The 19,734-nt window shown below is 40.0% G+C and overlaps 2 protein-coding genes across 10 annotated transcripts in view; one reads left to right on the forward strand and one right to left on the reverse strand.

Moving 5' to 3' along the window:
* Positions 1 to 18,088, forward strand: part of SAV1 (salvador family WW domain containing protein 1) — a 34,370-nt gene extending 16,282 nt beyond the window's left edge. For 2 of the 8 annotated variants that reach the window (XM_059696610.1, XM_059696562.1), the window contains exons 3-6: positions 2,645 to 2,915; positions 6,918 to 7,061; positions 15,205 to 15,392; positions 17,950 to 18,088. In XM_059696610.1, the coding sequence (XP_059552593.1) occupies positions 2,645 to 2,915; positions 6,918 to 7,061; positions 15,205 to 15,392; positions 17,950 to 17,981 (635 nt within the window). In that variant the 3' untranslated portion in view covers positions 17,982 to 18,088. Of the gene's footprint in view, positions 1 to 2,644; positions 2,916 to 6,917; positions 7,062 to 9,007; positions 9,090 to 14,513; positions 14,655 to 15,204; positions 16,621 to 17,949 lie in introns of those variants that run through there. The other 6 variants (XM_059696601.1, XM_059696573.1, XM_059696591.1 and 3 more) reach the window with 6 other exon arrangements.
* Positions 15,750 to 19,734, reverse strand: part of ATL1 (atlastin GTPase 1) — a 57,333-nt gene continuing 53,348 nt past the window's right edge. For both annotated transcript variants that reach the window (XM_059696549.1, XM_059696540.1), the window contains one exon: positions 15,750 to 18,031. In XM_059696549.1, the coding sequence (XP_059552532.1) occupies positions 17,921 to 18,031 (111 nt within the window). In that variant the 3' untranslated portion in view covers positions 15,750 to 17,920. The remainder of the gene's footprint in view (positions 18,032 to 19,734) is intronic.

Below are 19,734 nucleotides of genomic sequence, written 5' to 3' on the forward strand. Positions count from 1 at the left end.
ACTTCCCATTAAAATACCAACAGCATATTTCACAGACCTAGAACAAACTCTCCAAAAATTCATCTGGAATTAAAAAAGACCCCAAATAGCTGCAGCAATCCTGAGAAAGAAGAACAAAGTAGGTCGGATCTCAATACCAGATATCAAGTTGTATTACAAAGCCACTGTTCTCAAAACTGCCTGGTACTGGCACAAGAACAGGCATATAGATCAATGGAATAGAATAGAGAATCCAGAAATCAACCCAAACCAGTATGCTCAATTAATATTTGGCAAATGAGGCAAGAACATACAATGGAGTCAAATAGTCTCTTCAATAAATGGTGTTGGGAAAATTGGACAGATACATGCAAAAAAATGAAACTAGACCACCAACATACACCATACACAAAAATAAACTCAAAATGGATAAAGGACTTAAATGTAAGATGGGAAACCATAAAAGTACTAGAGGAATCCAAAGGCAACAAAATCTCAGACATATGCCGAAGCAGTTTCTTCACCGATACAGCTCCTAGGGCATTGGAAACTAAAAATAAAATAAATAAATGGGACTACATTAAAATAAAAAGCTTCTGCACAGCAAAAGAAAACATGAACAAAACAAGAAAGCCCACTGCCTGGGAGAACATATTTGCCAATGTTATTACCGATAAGGGTTTAATCTCCAACATTTATAGGGAACTCATACAACTTAATGAAAGGAAGATAAACAGTCCAATCAAACAAACAATAGGCAAAGAACCTAAATAGACACTTTTCAAAAGAGGACATTCCGAAAGCCAAGAGACATATGAAAACATGCTCAAAGTCACTAATCATCCAAGAGATGCAAATCAAAACAACAATGAGGTATCATCTCACACCTGTCAGAATGGCAATCATCAACAAATGACAAGTGCTGGCGAGGATGCTGAGAAAAGGGAACACTTGTGCACTGCTGGTGGGAATGCAGACTGGTGCAGCCACTATGGAGTTTCCTCAAAAAGTTAAAAATGGAACTCCCATTTGACCCAGTGATCCCACTTCTAGGAATGTATCCCAAGAAACCAGAAACACCAATCAGAAAGGATATATGCATCCCTATGTTCATAGCAGCACAATTTACCATAGCTAAGATTTGGAAGCAGCCTAAGTGCCCATCAGCAGATGAGTGGATTAGAAAAATGTACATCTACACAATGGAATACTATGCTGCTGTAAAAAAGAAGGAATTCTTACCATTTGCAACAGCATGGATGGAACTGGAGAGCATTATGCCAAGTGAAATAAGCCAGTCAATGAAAGAAAAATATCACATGATCTCACTCATTTATGGATAATAAAGACCATTATAAACTGATGAACAAAAATAGATACAGAGGCAGAGCAGCATCGAACAGACTGTCAAACTACAACGGGAAGGCCGGGAGGGTTGGGGAGGTGGGAGGGGGGGGGGGGTAAGAGATCAACCAAAGGACTTGTATGCATGCATATAAGCATAACCAGTGGACACAAGATACTGGGGGATAGGGGAAGCCGGGGGAATGTCATGGGGGGAAGAAAAAGGAGACATATGTAATACTCTTTGTAATACTTTAAGCAATAAAACAAAAATTTTTTAAAAAATTGTTTTGGGCCCTAACTGGTTTACTCAGTAGATAGAGCATCGGCCTGCGGACTGAAGGGACCCAGGTTCGATTCCGGTCAAGGGCATGTACCTTGGTTGGAGGCACATCCCCAGTAGGAGGTGTTCAGGAGGCAGCTGATCGATGTTTCTCTCTCATCGATGTTTCCAATTCTCTATCCCTCTCCCTTCCTCTCTGTAAAAAAAACCAATAAAATATATTTTTAAAAAATTGTTTTGGTTTCTCCGCTTCTTTTGCTTTTTTATGTACATTTTAGAGTATGCTTGTCTATATCTGTCTATATCTACAAAAACTCCTGGTAGAATTTGATTATAATTACCTAAACCTAAAGATCATTTCAAGAAAAATGGACACCTTAAATATTTTGAGTCTTCCAATCCATTAACATGGTAGTACCACTTTCATTTTTTTATCAGTGTTTGTAGTTTTCAGCATACAGATCTTGTATGTGTTTTGCTTGGTTAATATGTAAATGCCTGATTTTTTAGAGCTATTATAAATGGTATAAGTAGTTAAATGTTTCCAATAATTGTTAGTATATAGGTATTTAATTGATTTTTGTAGGTTGACCTTATATCCTGCTACCTCGATAAGCTTACTTAGTAATTCTGGGGCACAGCCAGATTATTTTTAAAAAATTATAAACTGGGAATAGTTTTAAAAGTTCATTTTACTGTTTTAGATGAAATGTCAAATCTAAAATCTTGAATGAGGTGAAAATTTTTTTTCTTCACTTTTCCTTTAGCAGTATACCTACTTAAGTAGCTTTGTAAGTAGTTAAAAGTTTGTATGGCCTGGTGATGGAAGCATCAACTAAAATCACCCAATTTCAAAGAAGGAGACTACTTCTCCCTGGTTTTGTAATTAAAGAATAGTAATATTGGCTAGTTTTATGAAGAATTTTATTTATAGTAATAAAATTATGAATTTTAACAGAAGAATTTTATCTACATTCATCAAATAGCATCTTTTAGCTTTGAATAATTATCCTATTTCTTCTCTTTTTCTCTTCTCAGGTATTGGGAGAGTTGCTGCTACATCTTTAGGAAATTTAACCAACCATAGTTCTGAAGATTTACCCCTTCCTCCTGGTTGGTCTGTGGACTGGACAATGAGAGGGAGAAAATATTATATAGATCACAACACAAATACAACTCATTGGAGCCATCCTCTTGAGCGAGAAGGACTTCCTCCAGGATGGGAGCGAGTTGAGTCATCAGAATTTGGAACCTATTATGTGGATCACACAAATAAGAAGGCTCAATATAGGCATCCCTGTGCTCCTAGGTATTGAGTTTATTTTCAACTTTTTGTTTTGAGATTGTCTAATGTTAGATTTTGAGATCATATATATTTTTTTATTAAGGTATTACAAATGTGTCCTCATCCCCCCCATTAACCCCCAACCCCTCCCCCCACCCCCCGCCCCGCACACTCATGCTCCCATCCCCCTGTTGTATATGTCCATTGGTTTGGCTTATATACGTGTATACAAGTCCTTTGGTTGATCTCTTCCCCTTCCCCCCCGCCCTCCCTTACTTTACTTCTGGGGATTGATAGCCTGATTGAGATCATATTTTCATCAATGAGAACAGTATCCTGTAGTTTGATGTTTGAAAGCTTTATTTTTTGAAGTTTACTACAGGCCCAATGCACGAAATCTTGCACAGATTTGTGCACGGGTGTGGTCCGGCCGGCCTGCCCCAATCAGGGCTGATTGGGCTGGGTTGGCTAGGGGGAGGGGACACGGGAGGTTGGCTGGTGGGGTGTGGGGGCCTATTGGGGGCGGAGCCAGCTAGGGGGAGGGGACGTGGGAGGTTGGCAGGCCAGCCCCGCTCTCTGGTCGAACTCCCAGTTGAACTCCTGGTCGAGGGTACAATTTGCATATTAGGCTTTTATTATATGGGATGATACCTTTCTCTGGACTTCTTTTTTTTTTTTAAACTAATGAATGACTTTATAATTTAAAAAAGTTTTTCTCATTAAAGAACCTCAAAAACAGGATCACTATTCTTATGATCAGATTCTACTTTAATGTGTTAGAATGTTTTTGCTGTACATACCCAGAAATTAAAGTAAGTAAAACATCTGTCTCTTAACATTTAAATTCCTATAAATAATACAGACCTACCTCCTAATGTCTCAAAGTATACTTTTGGATTGTAACATCTTGCTGTTTTTATTCGATTTCAGACACGTTATGTTCTTTTTTTTACTCTTACCTGGCAGGAAAGTGAAAATTGGAACCACATAAAACATTGCCTATCTTGCTTATTACCAGATTTCTAGCCCTCTTACTACTGTAGCCAGTTGTCACATACTGCTATTGAGCATTGAAATGTGATTAACCCAAATTGAGATATGCTTTAAATATAAAATACACACTGGATTTCAAAGTACATAAAAAAATAGTATTAGTTTAGTAATGAATTTACAAATATTCCTGATTATCTACATTTAAAAAAAAAAGATCTTAGAAGAAGGGAGGGAGAGAGAAACATTGATTGGTAGGGGGATTGAACCCACAACCTGGTTATGTGCCCTGACTGGAAATCGAACCCACCACCTTTTGGTGTCTAGGATGACACTCTAACCTACTGAGCCACACCGACCAGGGCCCAATTAATTACATTTGAACGTTCAAGAACTGAACTATAAGATTCAAAATGTGTAGAATATCATCAGCATGTTAATAGATGTTGTTTAGTGTCTAGCGTAATACAGATCTCCAGTTATAGCAAACATTTGCATTTTTTAGAATCATTAAATTCCTGAAAATACATTTTAATATCGCCTAGAAAACTAAGCTTTATCATTGTATTGTTTTAATCATTTTACATACATATTTAGATTTATTAATTCATATTTGAACAGCAGTTTTTTCCACTTAGCACTCTGTCATTGTTTATTGAACAACTGAAGTTGTCATCTCTTCAGAAGAACCAAACCAAATGCTCTGCCTGTGTTGGGCTCTGGCCCCCTTTGCCTACTCTCTGTACCATCTCAAACAAGCTTATGCCTCCCTGGCCTCCATTTTCAGGCCTATCACATAGAAGTATTTCAGAGCCACCCACCCAAAGGCAAGGATGAGTCCCACTTATTCCTACTGCGTCCCCAGCACCCAACTCAGACATGGGCACAAAGTGGAATGTAGCAGCTATTTGTTGAATGAATGATGGAAAAAAAATATGGTTACATTTTTACCAGGTAGCAGAGGACTTTGTGATTCAGATAACTAGATTTGAGAGTATATTGAACTTTCTGTTCATCATTAAACTTACATTATTACAGAATTTTTATAGTTTACAAAGCATTTTCATAATTAATATGCTTTTCTCAGCAACTCTAGACATTGAATAGGAGAGAATAAACACCTTCATTAAGCTTACAAAGGTAGGTAGTATTAATAGCTATTTGATTGTCTATATTATGCTAATCCTTATACAGAACTCTTATATTAGGTCACTTAATCCTGAGAACAGTCATCTTTGGTATGGATTTATTTCATTTTATAAATAAGGAAGCTGAAGTTAAGAGAAGTAAAGCAGTTTTGCTTTCATTCACACAATTTCTAAGTGGCCAAATCCTCTAGACCAGTGGTTCTCAACCTTCTGGACCTTTAAATACAGTTCCTCATGTTGTGACCCAACCATAAAATTATTTTCGTTGCTACTTCATAACTGTAATGTTGCTACTGTTATGAATCGTAATGTAAATCTGATATGCAGGATGGTCTTAGGCGACCCCTGTGAAAGGGTCGTTCGACCGCCAAAGGGGTCGCGACCCACAGGTTGAGAACCGCTGCTCTAGACATAGCTGACATCAAAGCCGTAGTTTTTCCCCATCTTCCAGTTGCACCGAAAAATGAAAGAAGAATTGAAGATACGATTCAGTGCCATTTGCACATTGATTTTTACATTGTTAAACACAGTCTAAATCTAACACTTATTTTAACCCCAGTTTAGTATTGCAATGACCTTTTCTGATATACATGTAAATCTTTTTTAAAATATGCTTTTATTGATTTTAGAGAGAGAGGAAGAGAGAGAGATAAACAGATAGGAACACTGATCTGTCTCCTACTGGGGATTAAGCCCACAACCCGGGCATGTGCCCTGACTTGGAATTGAACTGGTGACCTCTTAGCTCATGGGTTGATGCTCAAAACACTGAGCCACAGTGGCCAGGCTACACTTAAATCCTAATGTTGGGAGGCAGGCCCTTCCAGTTTTGTCTCCAAGACTGGAATAGATCATTTTGACCTATCAGAACTCACTTTTTGGGTCAATACTCTCCTTAGCATTTTTCTATATAACAGTCTCTGCCCGTGTTGCTGTTCTCTCCCTGCCCCCAACATATAGAGGCCATTAGAATTAATAAAAAGCATGGTGGTGTTTTTTTGTTTGTTTTGTGTGTGTGTGTGTGTGTGTGTTTAATTCTGATTTAAAATAGGTTCTATCTAACTCCCATAATACTCTCTTAAGGTGGCAAATACAGAAAGGAAATATTATAGTTAATGTGAATATTTCAAGCATTCCTACTGTACTGCACATTCTAAACCTCCTTTTCAGCCTAAATGATGAAGAAAGGCCATTATCATTTTGAGACAAACTATCAATCTTCCCAACATAAATTTATAGCTAATTACTAGTAATTACTGGAATTTATGATTCTAGTTTTAAGCCTCTGTATAAAAGTTACAACTCTAATTTTTTTATAGCCTTTGAAGTTAGCCTTGAAAAGACTGAATACAAGCCAGAAGAAATTTCTAAAAAATATGTAAAGATTTACCTTAGTTTATATTCATTGTCAGTGACCTACTAGTTTCTAAGAGAAGATGGATTTTAATTCCCCTATAGTATGACAAAAAATAATTGTCTACAGAGTTGCTGAGAAAAACATTAATTATGCTTTGTAAACTTTATTGTTTTTTAGGTGGTAGAAGGAACTGAGTTTGGACAGGAGGCTCATTTTAAAATAGTCTTAAAGCCTGGTTGGTGTGGCTTAGTGGTTGAGCATTGGCCCATGAATCAGGAGGTCACGGTTCGATTCCCAGTCAGGGCACATGCCTCGGTTGCAGGCTCGATCCCCAGTAGGAGGGAGTATGCAGGAGGCATCCAATCGATGATTCTCTCTCATCATTGACGTTTCTATCTCTCTCTGCCTCTCCCTTCCTCTCTCTGAAATCAATAAAAACATTAAAATAAAAACACTTAAATATTATTTGTTTTTTATAATTGTTTAAATTTAGGGCCTTTATCTTAATGAATGTCAATTCTTTCTTCTTAGTGTACCTCGGTATGATCAACCTCCTCCTGTCACATATCAGCCACAGCAAACTGAAAGAAATCAGTCCCTTCTGGTACCTGCAAATCCATATCATACCGCAGAAATTCCTGACTGGCTTCAGGTTTATGCTCGAGCCCCTGTGAAGTAAGTGAATTTACAGCACAAATCTTTGTTGAGGAGTGAGTGGAAGACCATACATGTGCTAGTTTTTCAAAATGGCTATGAGTTTGGCAGGCTCATTAAAGATATTTTTTGGGTGCTATACTAGGCACTGTTCTTAGAATGTAATCATGAATGAATAAATGAAATCTTGGCCTCAAAGAACTTTTCTGGGAAAACAGAAGTAGATACCGACATGATTAAGGTTAGTAACAGTGTTATATACAAAGTGTTTGGAAGTAAATAGTTATTTATTATCCAGTGTTTCCTATGTACTTTACTGTGCTAAACTTTTAGGCATGTTACCTCATAAAATCTTCCCCAAACCCATTTCACAAATGAAAAAAATGGAGGCTTTATCTCTCCCTGCTCAGATCACACAGCAGTTAAGTGGTAGATTTCAAACCTTTATCTTTTAACTTCAAAGATCATTAACTTTTGTCATTGGTACTTTATTATTTAATAACTAGGGGCCCGGTGCACGAAATTCGTGCACTGGGTGTGTGTTGGGGGGGGGGGAGTGTCCCTCAGCCCAGCCTGCCCCCTCTCAAATACTGGGAGCCCTCAGGCATTGACCCTCATCACCCTCCGATCGCCTGATCGGCCCCTTGCCCAGGCCTGACGCCTCCGCCAGAGGTGTCAGGCTTGGACAGGGGACCCCCATCTCCCCCTGATCACTGGCTCTGGCCCCTGCCCAGGCCTGAGGCCTCTGGCCCAGGAATCATGCCTGGGCAGGGGACCCCCATCTCCCTCTGATCGCTTGCTCCACCCCCCGCCCAAGCCTGACGCCTCTGACCCAGGCTTCAGGCCTGGGCAAGGGGACCATCATATCCCCCCAACCCCCGGCTCCGCCCCCCACCCAGGCCTGATGCCTCGGCCAGAGGAGTTGACCCTCATCACCCTCCGATCACCAATCACCGGATCGGCCCCTTGACCAGGCCTGAGGCCTCTGGCAGAGGTGTCAGGCCTGGGCAGAGGACCCCCAGCTCCCCGCGGTTGCAGGCTCCGCCCCTGCCCACGCCTAACGCCTCTGGCTGAGGCGTCCGGCCCGGGCAGCGGGGACCCGCAGCTGCAGTGGCCCCGCAATCGTGGGCTTCGCTTTAGGCCCAGGCAAGGGACCCCAGCTTCGACCGTGCCCAGCTCCCATTGCTGGCTCCACCCCTACTTCCTGCTATCACTGGCCAGGGCGGCAAAGGCGCCTGATTCTCCGACCATGGCTGGGGGGCAGGGCAAAGGCGGCCCCCCAGCTCTTAGCTCCCCCTGGGTTTCTGATCACTGTCAGTGGCAGGGGGCTTCTTCCTGCTTTCCCTTTCGCCTCCCTGCATTGTGCCTACATATGCAAATTAACTGCCATCTTGTTGGCAGTTAACTGCCATCTTGTTGGCAGTTAACTGCCAATCTTAGTTGGCAGTTAACTGCCAATCATAGTTGGCAGTTAATTTGCATATAGCCCTGATTAGCCAATGAAAAGGGTATCATCGTACGCCAATTACCATTTTTCTCTTTTATTAGATAGGATTAGAGGCCTGGTGCACAGATTTGTGCACAGGTGGGGTCCCTCGGCCTGGCCTGTGGGGATCGGGCCAAAACCAGCTCTCCGACATCCCCTGACCCCAGAATCAGGCTCCCTCCTCTCTGGTTCTGGGTGCGTCACCCAAGAACCACTGCTGCCAAGTCACCGCAGCTTGGCAGCTCCTGCGTTGAGCGTCTGCCCCCAGGTGGTCATTGCACATCACAGCTACCGGTCAAACAGTCGGATGGTCACTTAGGCTTTTCTGTATAGAGATTGCATTTACTTAGCAGCTATTAAATTCCTGGTACTTTGGCAGGCATTTTATACATAATAATTATTTCATGTACTTTTAACAACCAAATAAGGTAACATTCAGTTACTAGTTATTGTAGTCTTACTCTTATTTCCCTTTTATCAGCAAAAACTATCAGCATAAAATAGCCCAAAGAAGAGTTTTAAAGAGTTTTAAGACGATTGGACAATGAATTTGGAATAAAAAAAATTAAATCTTTGATATTCAAATAAAATCTTTGATATTCAAATAAAACTTTTTATATATACACTTTTTGAAATAGTAACTCTTTCTTCTTTTGAAATAAAATTTTCAAGGGATCTAAATTTTTACCATCCTGCTATATATTTATTAGCTCTGTGTGTGTGTGTGTGTGTGTGTGTGTATGAATATACCTTTAATGATTTTTTTCTTGCTTAGAGCCATTTGTTCTTAATAGCTTCTTTTTAGGCTTTTAATTTGAATAGTTGGTACATTATCTAAAGGATATACCTTATAATTATTTGACTACTAGAGGCCAGTGCACGAATTCGTGCACGGGTGGGGTCTAGCCGGCCTGGCCCCAATTGGGGTGAATCAGGGCTGGGCCTGTCAGGAGGAGGAGATGTCCGGAGGTTGGCCGGCCAGCCTGCTCCGATCAGGGCCCGATCAGGGCTGGGCCCGCTGGGTAGAGGGGCCAAGGGTGATAGGCTGGTGGGCCCTGCCCCCGATTGGGGTGAGGGGGCCGATTGGGGGCAGGGCCAGCTATAGGGAGGGGCGGTGGGCTGGCCGGCCCCACCCCAAAATGGGGTACAGGGGGGCCGGTCGGGGGTCAGCGGCCAGGGGGAGGGGCTGTAGGAGGTGGGCTGGCCAGCCCCACCCCTGATTGCTGTGGGGGGGCGGGTTGATTGGGGGCCATCAACCTGGGGGAAGGTCCATGGGTGGTTGACCCTGCTCCTGATCGTAATGGGGGGCTGATCGGAGGTGGAGCTTACTGGGGGGAGGAGCCATGGGCCAATCGGGGTGGTGGAGGCCCATCAGGGGCAGGACCAGCTGGGGGAGGGGCCGCAAGTGGTTGGCTAGCCAGCCATGCCTCTGACCAGGGTGAGGGGGCCGATCTAGGGTGGGGCCAGGCAGGGGAGGGGTTGCAAGAGGTTGACCAGCCTGCCCTGCCTCCTATTTTGGTGGGGAGTGCAATCAGGCGGGGATGCCTAGGGGGAAGGGCTGCGGGCCAATCAGGGTGGGGCGGGCTTGGGGGAAGGGCAGCGGGGAGGGGGGTGTTGGCCGGCTGCCCCACCTTCAATCAGGGTGGGAGAGGCCAATCAGGAGCAGGCTAGTGGGGGCGGGGCCATGGGAGGTTGGCAGCCAGCCCCACCCCAACCCCCAGTCAGTCCCGTTCACTGGCCACAGTGGGCATCATAGCGACCAGTCGTTCTGGTCATTATGGCGTCCAGTCACTGGCTTTTTATATATATACACACACTGCCTGGTGCACGAAATTCGTGCACTGGGTGTGTGTGTCGGGGGGGAGTGTCCCTCAGCCCAGCCTGCCCCCTCTCACATACTGGGAGCCCTTAGTCGTTGACCCCCATCACCCTCCAATCGCAGGATCGGCCCCTTGCCCAGGCCTGACGCCTCTGACAGAGGTGTCAGGCTTGGACAGGGGACCCCCATCTCCCCCTGATCACTGGCTCTGGCCCCCGCCCAGGCCTGAGGCCTCGGCCAGAGGCGTAGACCCCCATCACCCTCCGATCACCTGATCGGCCCCTTGCCCAGGCCTGACGCCTCCGCCAGAGGTGTCAGGCTTGGACAGGGGACCCCCATCTCCCCCTGATCACTGGCTCTGGCCCCTGCCCAGGCCTGAGGCCTCTGGCCCAGGAATCATGCCTGGGCAGGGGACCCCCATCTCCCTCTGATCGCTTGCTCCACCCCCCGCCCAAGCCTGACGCCTCTGACCCAGGCTTCAGGCCTGGGCAAGGGGACCATCATATCCCCCCAACCCCCGGCTCCGCCCCCCACCCAGGCCTGATGCCTCGGCCAGAGGAGTTGACCCTCATCACCCTCCGATCACCAATCACCGGATCGGCCCCTTGACCAGGCCTGAGGCCTCCGGCAGAGGTGTCAGGCCTGGGCAGGGGACCCCCAGCTCCCCGTGGTTGCAGGCTCCGCCCCTGCCCAGGCCTAACACGTATGGCCTAGGCGTCCGGCCCGGGCAGTGGGGACCCGCAGCTGCAGCGGCCCCGCGATCGTGGGCTTCGCTTTAGGCCCAGGCAAGGGACCCCTAGCTCCCGGGACTGCCAGCTTCGACCGTGCCCAGCTCCCATCGCTGGCTCCACCCCTACTTCCTGCTATCACTGGCCAGGGCAGCAAAGGCGCCTGATTCTCTGATCATGGCTGGGGGGCAGGGCAAAGGCGGCCCCAGGGCCGCCTTTGCCCTGCCCCCCAGCTCTTAGCTCCCCCCTGGGTTTCCGATCACTGTCAGTGGCAGGGGGCTTCTTCCTGCTTTCCCTTTCACCTCCTCACCTCCCTGCATTGTGCCTACATATGCAAATTAACCGCCATCTTGTTGGCCGTTAACTGCCAATCTTAGTTGGCAGTTAATTTGCATAAAGCCCTGATTAGCCAATGAAAAGGGTATCATCGTACGCCAATTACCATTTTTCTCTTTTATTAGATAGGATAGATGATGCTGCTCATTTAGGCAAGTTTAATATTCTCATAGTTATTGGTCATTTACTATGAATTATTAATTTTTGGCCAACATACATATTCCCTTACATTCCCTCTATTCTGAGAAAGAAGGGGAGGGAGGGGGAGGAGGAGGGGGATATCAATGTGAGAGACACACATCAACTGGCTGCTTCCAGCATGTACCCTAACTGGGGCTAGGAATGAACCTGCCATCAAGGTACATGCGACCTTTCAGTGCTCAGGCTGATGCTACAACCACTGGACATCACTGGCCAGGGCAAATTTAATGTAAGTTTAAATTTTAATTATAAATATTCTGCAAGGTATATACAATGCTTACCTAAAGTTTGGTTTTAGTTTACTTGAAATTAGGTACACATTTGAAATTAGGTATCCATAGAAGTTTAGCATGGTTTGATTCTCAGCTTCTTTATCTGATAATATCTCTATAGTATAAGAATGGTATTAAGAATGTGACAGCAGATGGACTTTTCTTCCCTTTTCCCCTTTTTTAAATTAACTTTATTGAGGTGACATTGGTTAATAAAATTATATAGGTTTCAGGGGTACAATTCTATAATACATGAACTATATGTTCTATGTTCATCACTCCAAGTCAGATGAAGTCTCCTTCCATCACCATTTATCCTCCCTGTACACTCTTCTACCTCCCCCCACCCCCTTCCCCTCTGGTAATCACCATGCTGTTGTCTGTGTCTGAGGATTTTTCTGTTGTATTTTGCTTAATCCCTTCTTTCACTCTTGAATAATACTTGACCCACTACTTGTGTATAGCCTTTGTTCTTATGCTGATCCCAAGTCAAATACAATAGGTGTGTGTATTTTTATTCTCCTTAAATCTGGAAGAATATGTGCCCAACTGTTAACTTTTGTTATTTGGGAGAGTTGGTAAGATTGAAGAGGGTTACTCTTTCTACTTTATAGTCATTGTTAGAAAAAATAAAAAGCTTCTCTTTGGGGGGAAAAAAGATAATACTTAAATGGAATTCCTTGCTTCTTGTAAAAAGGAAGACTCCTAAAGATTATAGTCCCTTTCATATCTGGTTCTATGAGATAGCTATAAAACTTTAGGAAACTAGCAACTTTTTTTTTAAAAATCTTCAGATAGCTCAAAACTCTACTAGAAAAGAGAGCAAATACTTCTTTGCTTAAAAACTTAAAACGTCAGGAAACCTACTGCTTTTTAGTTGCTCCTAAATTTTTATCCCTAAAGAGTATGGAAATGGTTAATCTTGTTCTATCAATAAAAGGTGAGCTGTTGTCTATGAATTAGATGATGGAGAATCAATTACTTATAAAAAAAATAGGTTTTAGAAAAAAAAGTAGCCTTTCTTCCTATTTAACAATTGACCATTTTCTAGCTTACTGAAATTTTTAATTCTGTCTTTAGAAGTAACTTACAAAAATACTGTTTGCATATACTTCCAGAACTTGACTTAGAAACAGATTGTTCTAAATTATTTAATTTTATTGAAGTTATGTTTCTAACTCCGCTCACAAAAATCTGTAATGCATCATATAACTGTAATATCAGATAAAATTACGAGATTTAATCTTTAACAGGAAAAAGACTGTTAGGAACATACTTTCTAATATTCCTTACACACACTCCAACACAGTCCCCCACAGCATTGTGGAATGGATTCTGTTTCATTCCTGTGTCTTGATTCCAGTGTCACCATTGACCCAGCTCTGGGTATAGGTGGAAAGAGATAGTGGGCACACTGTTATAGGGGGCAGGTGCCAGGAACTTAGACCACATTATGATACCTGGAGCTGAGAAAGGCAGCATTTTTGCTCGTAAAGCCAGCATCCACTGCAGTGTGAACACCTTTTTGGTTTCTTTTTGTTTTTTTGGTGGCAGTATAGCAATGGCTGTTTGCATATATGGTTTATTTATAAGTAGTGTTTGAATAGAATACTGTCCTAGGAAAAACAGCAAAAGAGATGCTATAAGTATAGGCTATCGAGGAGTTTTTACAGCCTATATTCTAAATGATTTACCTGTATATTTAGAGTATAAGTGGCTAAAAGTTAAACTTGGGGAAGTAGATTATTTGGCTAGTTAAGAAGGAAAAAATGGTAAAAATAATTAGGTATAATAGGATTTATTATAGGCAGAAGGGAAGAAATTATACAGAAACAGCAGGGGCAAGAATTTGGAACTGAAATTGGTGCATTGCTTACTTTTGTTCTCTATGTTGTTCCTTAGAATGCTTTTTCTTCAGTATTTGTTTACTGTTTCCCTTTTTAAAAAGCCTTTTAAAATTTATATTAGACAAGTGATCCTTTTGGAATAATATAGTAAATGAATTACCAAAGGACCATTGGGTAGGAAATATTAGAAATGAACATTAAAAATAAATTTACCAGAATTTATAAAATTTCCTATTATGTCAGCTCTGCAGTATGATTTGAGAAGTATAACTTCATTATCACATAGGTATATGCCCTGCTGTAGTTCAAGTTCTTTGACTAGTCTTAGTATTCTAACAGTCAAAATTATTACTCTGAAGCATCTTGGTCCATAGTTCTTTAGGCCTTTCTGATGTTTTAGTCACTAAATAGTATTGCAAGAGATATAGCCTCTTTGGGTTTCAGTTTTTTCATCTGTAAAATAAAATTGGATTAGAGTGTCTTTCAATTCAAAGTATAAATTACTGTTTTAGTAGTTTGTGGCAGGCTACCATCTCAGTATGTGATCTGCCTACCATTGAAGAAGGCCTTCTTCTGAAATACAGATATAATTTTATGAATCCTTCCCTACATTGTGGAATCTTCTACAGTCTACTTATTCTCTCATTTTAAACAGAGCTTATTTGCTTTCTGCTTGAGTTTTTCTGTTTGGTTTTTTTTTGTTTGTTTTTAAATACTGTATACTCAGCCTCAGGAAAACTCAACCCACAAATGATGGTTCCTCTTCATTCCTTCTTCTTTTTAGTTCCTTGTTTGCTGTAGAGAACAGCATTCCTCATCTATCAAGCCCTGCCAGTGTGGCTCAGTGGTTGAGCATCAACCCATGAACCAAGATGTCCCTGGTTTGATTCCCCGTCAGGGCACAAGCCCAGGTTGCTAGCTCGATCCCAGTAGGGGGCATGCAGGAAGCAGCTGATCAATGTTGATGTTTCTCATTAACATTTCTGTCTCTCTCTCCCTCTCCCTCTCCCTTCCTCTCAAAAATCAATAAAAAACATACATTTTTTAAAAAGCCCTATTGACTCTAATGACACAAATGACCTTGCCCGTTTTATGTATTATTTATAGGCCCAGTGTTGTTTAAAGCATTCTTAAGTTCCTGACAATTAACTTTAGATGAACTTATGAATAGCATAGAATGTCTTCTTCACAAATTATAGAACCACAGTGGTTTGAAATATGTGTTTATTGCTATCTAATGTTAATATTAGAATAACTGACACAAGATGAAATGGGTATTTTGAAATTGAAATGAAGTAGTAATTATTTTCTCCTCTCTCTAAAAAATAGTATATTTAAGTAGCAGTTGACTCAATTATAGATTATGGTTTAATTTTAATAAAGTTGATATTTATAAAAATAGACCAGTTGATTACTATAAATACATATTTAATGTGTGTATTCTGAATATATGTATGATTGTGTTTTTAAAACAGATATGACCATATTCTGAAGTGGGAACTCTTCCAGCTTGCTGACCTAGATACATACCAGGGAATGCTGAAGTTGCTTTTCATGAAAGAACTGGAACAAATTGTCAAAATGTATGAAGCCTACAGACAGGCTCTTCTCACAGAGTTAGAAAACCGCAAGCAGAGGCAGCAGTGGTATGCCCAGCAACATGGCAAGAATTTTTAAGTAAATTTTTTAAAAATAAAAATAGAATTTAAGTTTTATAAGGGCTTTAAAATATTCTCACAGATAAAAGACTGCAAACAAGTACTTTGGTTAATAAAGGCAGCTTTTTAGAAATTACAAAATTCTAATTTTACATGTATTTTGTTATTAAAAATACTCTTATTGAGGAAAAAAAATGTTTCACCTTAAGAGCCAATGTGGCAAACTTCTTAATGCTGCATATTAGGAAACTGCTTTGAATATTCTTAGTGGAGACAAATGCAGCAAGATATGTCATTATGAGATATTAAATAGGAAATGATCACTTGATAAACTCTTACAGTAGCAGTACCTTTCTTTAAAAAACAAAGCAAGAGATAACCTATGCAGTATTTAAAAAAAGATGTTTCCTGCTTTAGTGTGGAACATTGTCTGGAATCGAATGCTTTAAGTGTTACTATTGTGCATAGTTCAAAACATAAAATGGGATTTGGAACCTTTATTATGATAAATTTTTATATATAATTTATGGTATTCCCCTCCCTCCCAAATGTAAAGAACGTTTTAAATGTGACGAGAAAGTATTCTTTTGGTATGAAAGAGTGAAGGGCCTTCAATCTTTAAGGAATAAATTTTGGCATAAGGCTTTAGCCTGTGGGAGAAGTGTGTACAGCATTCACAGTAGCTAACATCACTTCCTTACTTTTGGTCAGGGCTCTTTCGGCATTTAAGAGCATGGCTCTGATGAGACAGTGGAGGGTTCCCTATAGCATGACATGCTACCATCCTAACAAGCTGGGTTGAGCTGCCAAAAATGACAATCAGGGATTCATTAAGAAATCTTGGTCAATAAATTGATTTTCTTTTATCTTTAAGACTTTGTCACAAACTTTAAAACCCAGTATTTATTCCCATTTTTTTCCTTTTGAGCTAATAGGTAACAAAGATATTGTTCATAATTTGTGTAGTGCATTTGATTGCAGACAAATTTATGGCACTTCTAGCCTATAAATCTCTAGAATTCCAGTAATTTTAACATTAGTTGAAGTAGCTCTTCAGTTATATTTACATGTGTTGTAAATATGTAAATATGTTTTTAGTTTAGGTAATCTTCCAAAATACAAAGCACTCCCAGTTACATAATAGTGAGTTTAATTTGTTGATAAAATGTTGGAAATATTAAATGTTTGATTTTATACAAGCAGCTTATTAAATATATTTTTGTGGAAACTAAATGTTTGAGTCTATATTTTACACATAGTGCTGTAAGTATTCGGTTTTTCCATTCATAAGACCCATCATCAAAGAAAACAGTACATTGAAAGGGGTATTGAAAAATGAAAATAAGCTAGTGGAATTTTATCACTGGGAAAAGTTACTTTGCAGGGCATGTGATCAAACTTTTCTAAGATTTAAGCTTACATACCTTATGAACTCTTGCACACTCTTCTATCTTAATTATTCTTTTCTGTTGCTCCTTACTTTATATTACTGTTTACGACTTAGCCATTTCAAAGAAAGTTAGAAATTACTGTTTTAGTGCTCCCAGATAAGAGGCATTACTTTTCTTTTTTTCATTACCACACTTTTTTTTCTCTCTAAAATGTGTATGCTCAATGAAATTCCACTATAGATTTTAATAATTAGAAATACAGTATAGAATCACTGTTTTAAAAGAACTGGAAGGTATCTATTTCTTAAAATGGAAACCTAAATTTGAAATGTGGTCAACATTAAAGAAAATCCATTCTGAATTTTTAAAAGAAAGATAAACCATCATCATTCTTTATCAACACTCCCAAATATTTCCAAATTCAGTAAGCATTTGTTTTTAATCTTAGGAACCAGAGTAAACTTTAATAGTAGTTTACATATTAAAAGAATAAACCTATGATGAATACATTTCTTTGTGTAGCAAATGAAAAAATATACAATGCAGAAACTCAAATACATACAAAGTGATCTATTGTGCATTTTTTATCAAGAAGTTTATATTCTATATTAAATCATAATATAAAAAGCAATACATAGTTTTTGATAAAGCAACTGAAAAGCTCTCTTAAATGTCTTTAAAAATAAGAGCTTATGGTATATGTAAGATGATATAGACTGAATCAAGCCTTTTGAGTTGTGATGCTGTGCTTTAACAAATGACTATGAAATAATTTCAAAATTCTTCTGTAAAAATTAAATGAGCATATCCAAACAGGGAGTAATATTACCACATGGTTTAATTATAACCCTGTAGTAGAATTCAGTAAATTCAAGCAGAACACATGTACTATCATCATAAATAGACAACTTTAAATTATAACTATATTTGAAGACAAAATCAGGAAACTGTACATGTTAATGAAATGATAATAACCATGCATACATACACCTGCTATTAAACACTGAAATAAAAGAACTAGACCATTTTTGCAGTCGTCAGAGGTGTTTGGTATTTTACTCTTTCTGATGGAAGCACTGAATGTTTACATGGAGACATGTAACTGAAAATTGGTCATGCACCTGTATTTTTTAACATTTGGATTAAGTTTTCTTCTTTTCTGATTGTTCAGTAGATTCTGACTTTGGTGCAGGAAAAGCCTGATGATACAGATGTCTGTGGGTTGCTGCTGCGTTGTAAAGCTTGTATAAAGCCTAAAAAGACAAGAATACAGATTTTAGAACACACAGATGTAAACATTTTTCTTTTAATAACTAATATCTTAGAACCCAAAAGTACTTTCAGCTCTATAGTGTGTGTTACTACTTTTGTGGATTGATCTTCATAGTAAATGTTTTATTCTCAGACAGCATTTCCTTTTTACCTGCACACCTCATGGAGCACAGCTTCCTAACCACTCACTATGCCCCAGGGGCTTGTTGAGAACTTGTCAATTTGAGAGAAATTACAGGAGCTCATAACTTTTGACTGTCAATAGCTACTGTATTGTAATAGCTGGACCACTTGTTCTCAGGGCTTCCTTATAGTTTTTCAGAATGGGGACACCTTCAGTCTCCATTATTTCCTCATACAGTCATGCAAATAAGCACATATGTTGCCCCCTCCCTCTGCCACACTGGGGCCCACTCAAACATTTTCTTGCCTTATTTCTGTTAATTAGTTCATATTTTACAAAACCTTATTCAGAAACATTATCTCAGAAAGCCTTTCATCATTAAAACTACCTCTGAATTGTTCTTTGTGTCTTTATAACAGTGCTTCAATCAGGAATTTTTACATATTGCTTTATATAAGTGTTCAAAAATATTTTAATGTTCTCTCCCCTCTCCCCAGCTAATGTCTAAGATAAATTCCCTCTTCCGACTTTCACGTAATGAGCACTCAATTAGACCAACTTATTTTACGTAATTCTGGAGTCTAAAAAAGTCTGAATATTTTAAAAAACTGGATAAAAGCTTGCTATTCTTTTTCTTCTTCTTTTTTTTAAAATACATTCCATTGATTTTTTACAGAGAGGAAGGGAGAGAGATAGAGAGTTAGAAACATCGATCAGCTGCCTCCTGCACACCTCCTACTGGGGATGTTCCCGCAACCAAGATACATGCCCTTGACCGGAATCGAACCTGGGACCCTTCAGTCCGCAGGCCGACGCTCTATCCACTGAGCCAAACCGGTTAGGGCAAAAGCTTGCTATTCTTTAAACAGTAATTGATTCCCAGGAAATACCATTAATTTTTATCTTTTTTAAATCTATATGGCTATTTTCTTATTCTAATGGTACCATCATCAGTTATATGAATGCATATTGATGCAACATGGTATTGTCCTAGTTCTATTATATTCTCATTCTAACACATTTAGTTTAATCCCTGTTCTTATAAAAGCTTAGATTTTTTTTCCTTAAGGTTTGCTTTATAAAGTTGAAATTTGTTTTTACTTTAGTGAATTAGTTTTACTGAATTTTATATAAAATAATTCTTTATTGACTTGTAAATATTAAGTTTAACATTGTTATTTGATTACAGGACATAATCCAGTCTCATGTAACAGCAGAATCTAAGTAAGGAATTATGCATTGTCTCTGTAGTTCAGGATCAGTTTTGCTTCCTGAACACAATAACCTAAATGACTCCAGAGATAAGTTTTCTTACGTAACAAATGATTCCCTCCTGGAAGCTTAGATTCTTCTCTTAGATACAGTTTGCACATTGGAGAGTGATAGAATGAAAGGGTGGTGGGAGAAATGAACACCAATTAACAAGTCATGTCTGAGGTATGCCAAGAAAGTTATGCTGCATTTTTGGCCTGGAACCTGCTTAAAGTGTATGAGTAATTATCACTCAAAAGTCAAAGTTAAGTAAGTGCTGTCCAGTAGTTAAGTTTCCTCAAGATCCAT

This window comes from Myotis daubentonii, chromosome 1 (genome assembly GCF_963259705.1).
Source record: "Myotis daubentonii chromosome 1, mMyoDau2.1, whole genome shotgun sequence".
Taxonomy (NCBI): domain Eukaryota; kingdom Metazoa; phylum Chordata; class Mammalia; order Chiroptera; family Vespertilionidae; genus Myotis; species Myotis daubentonii.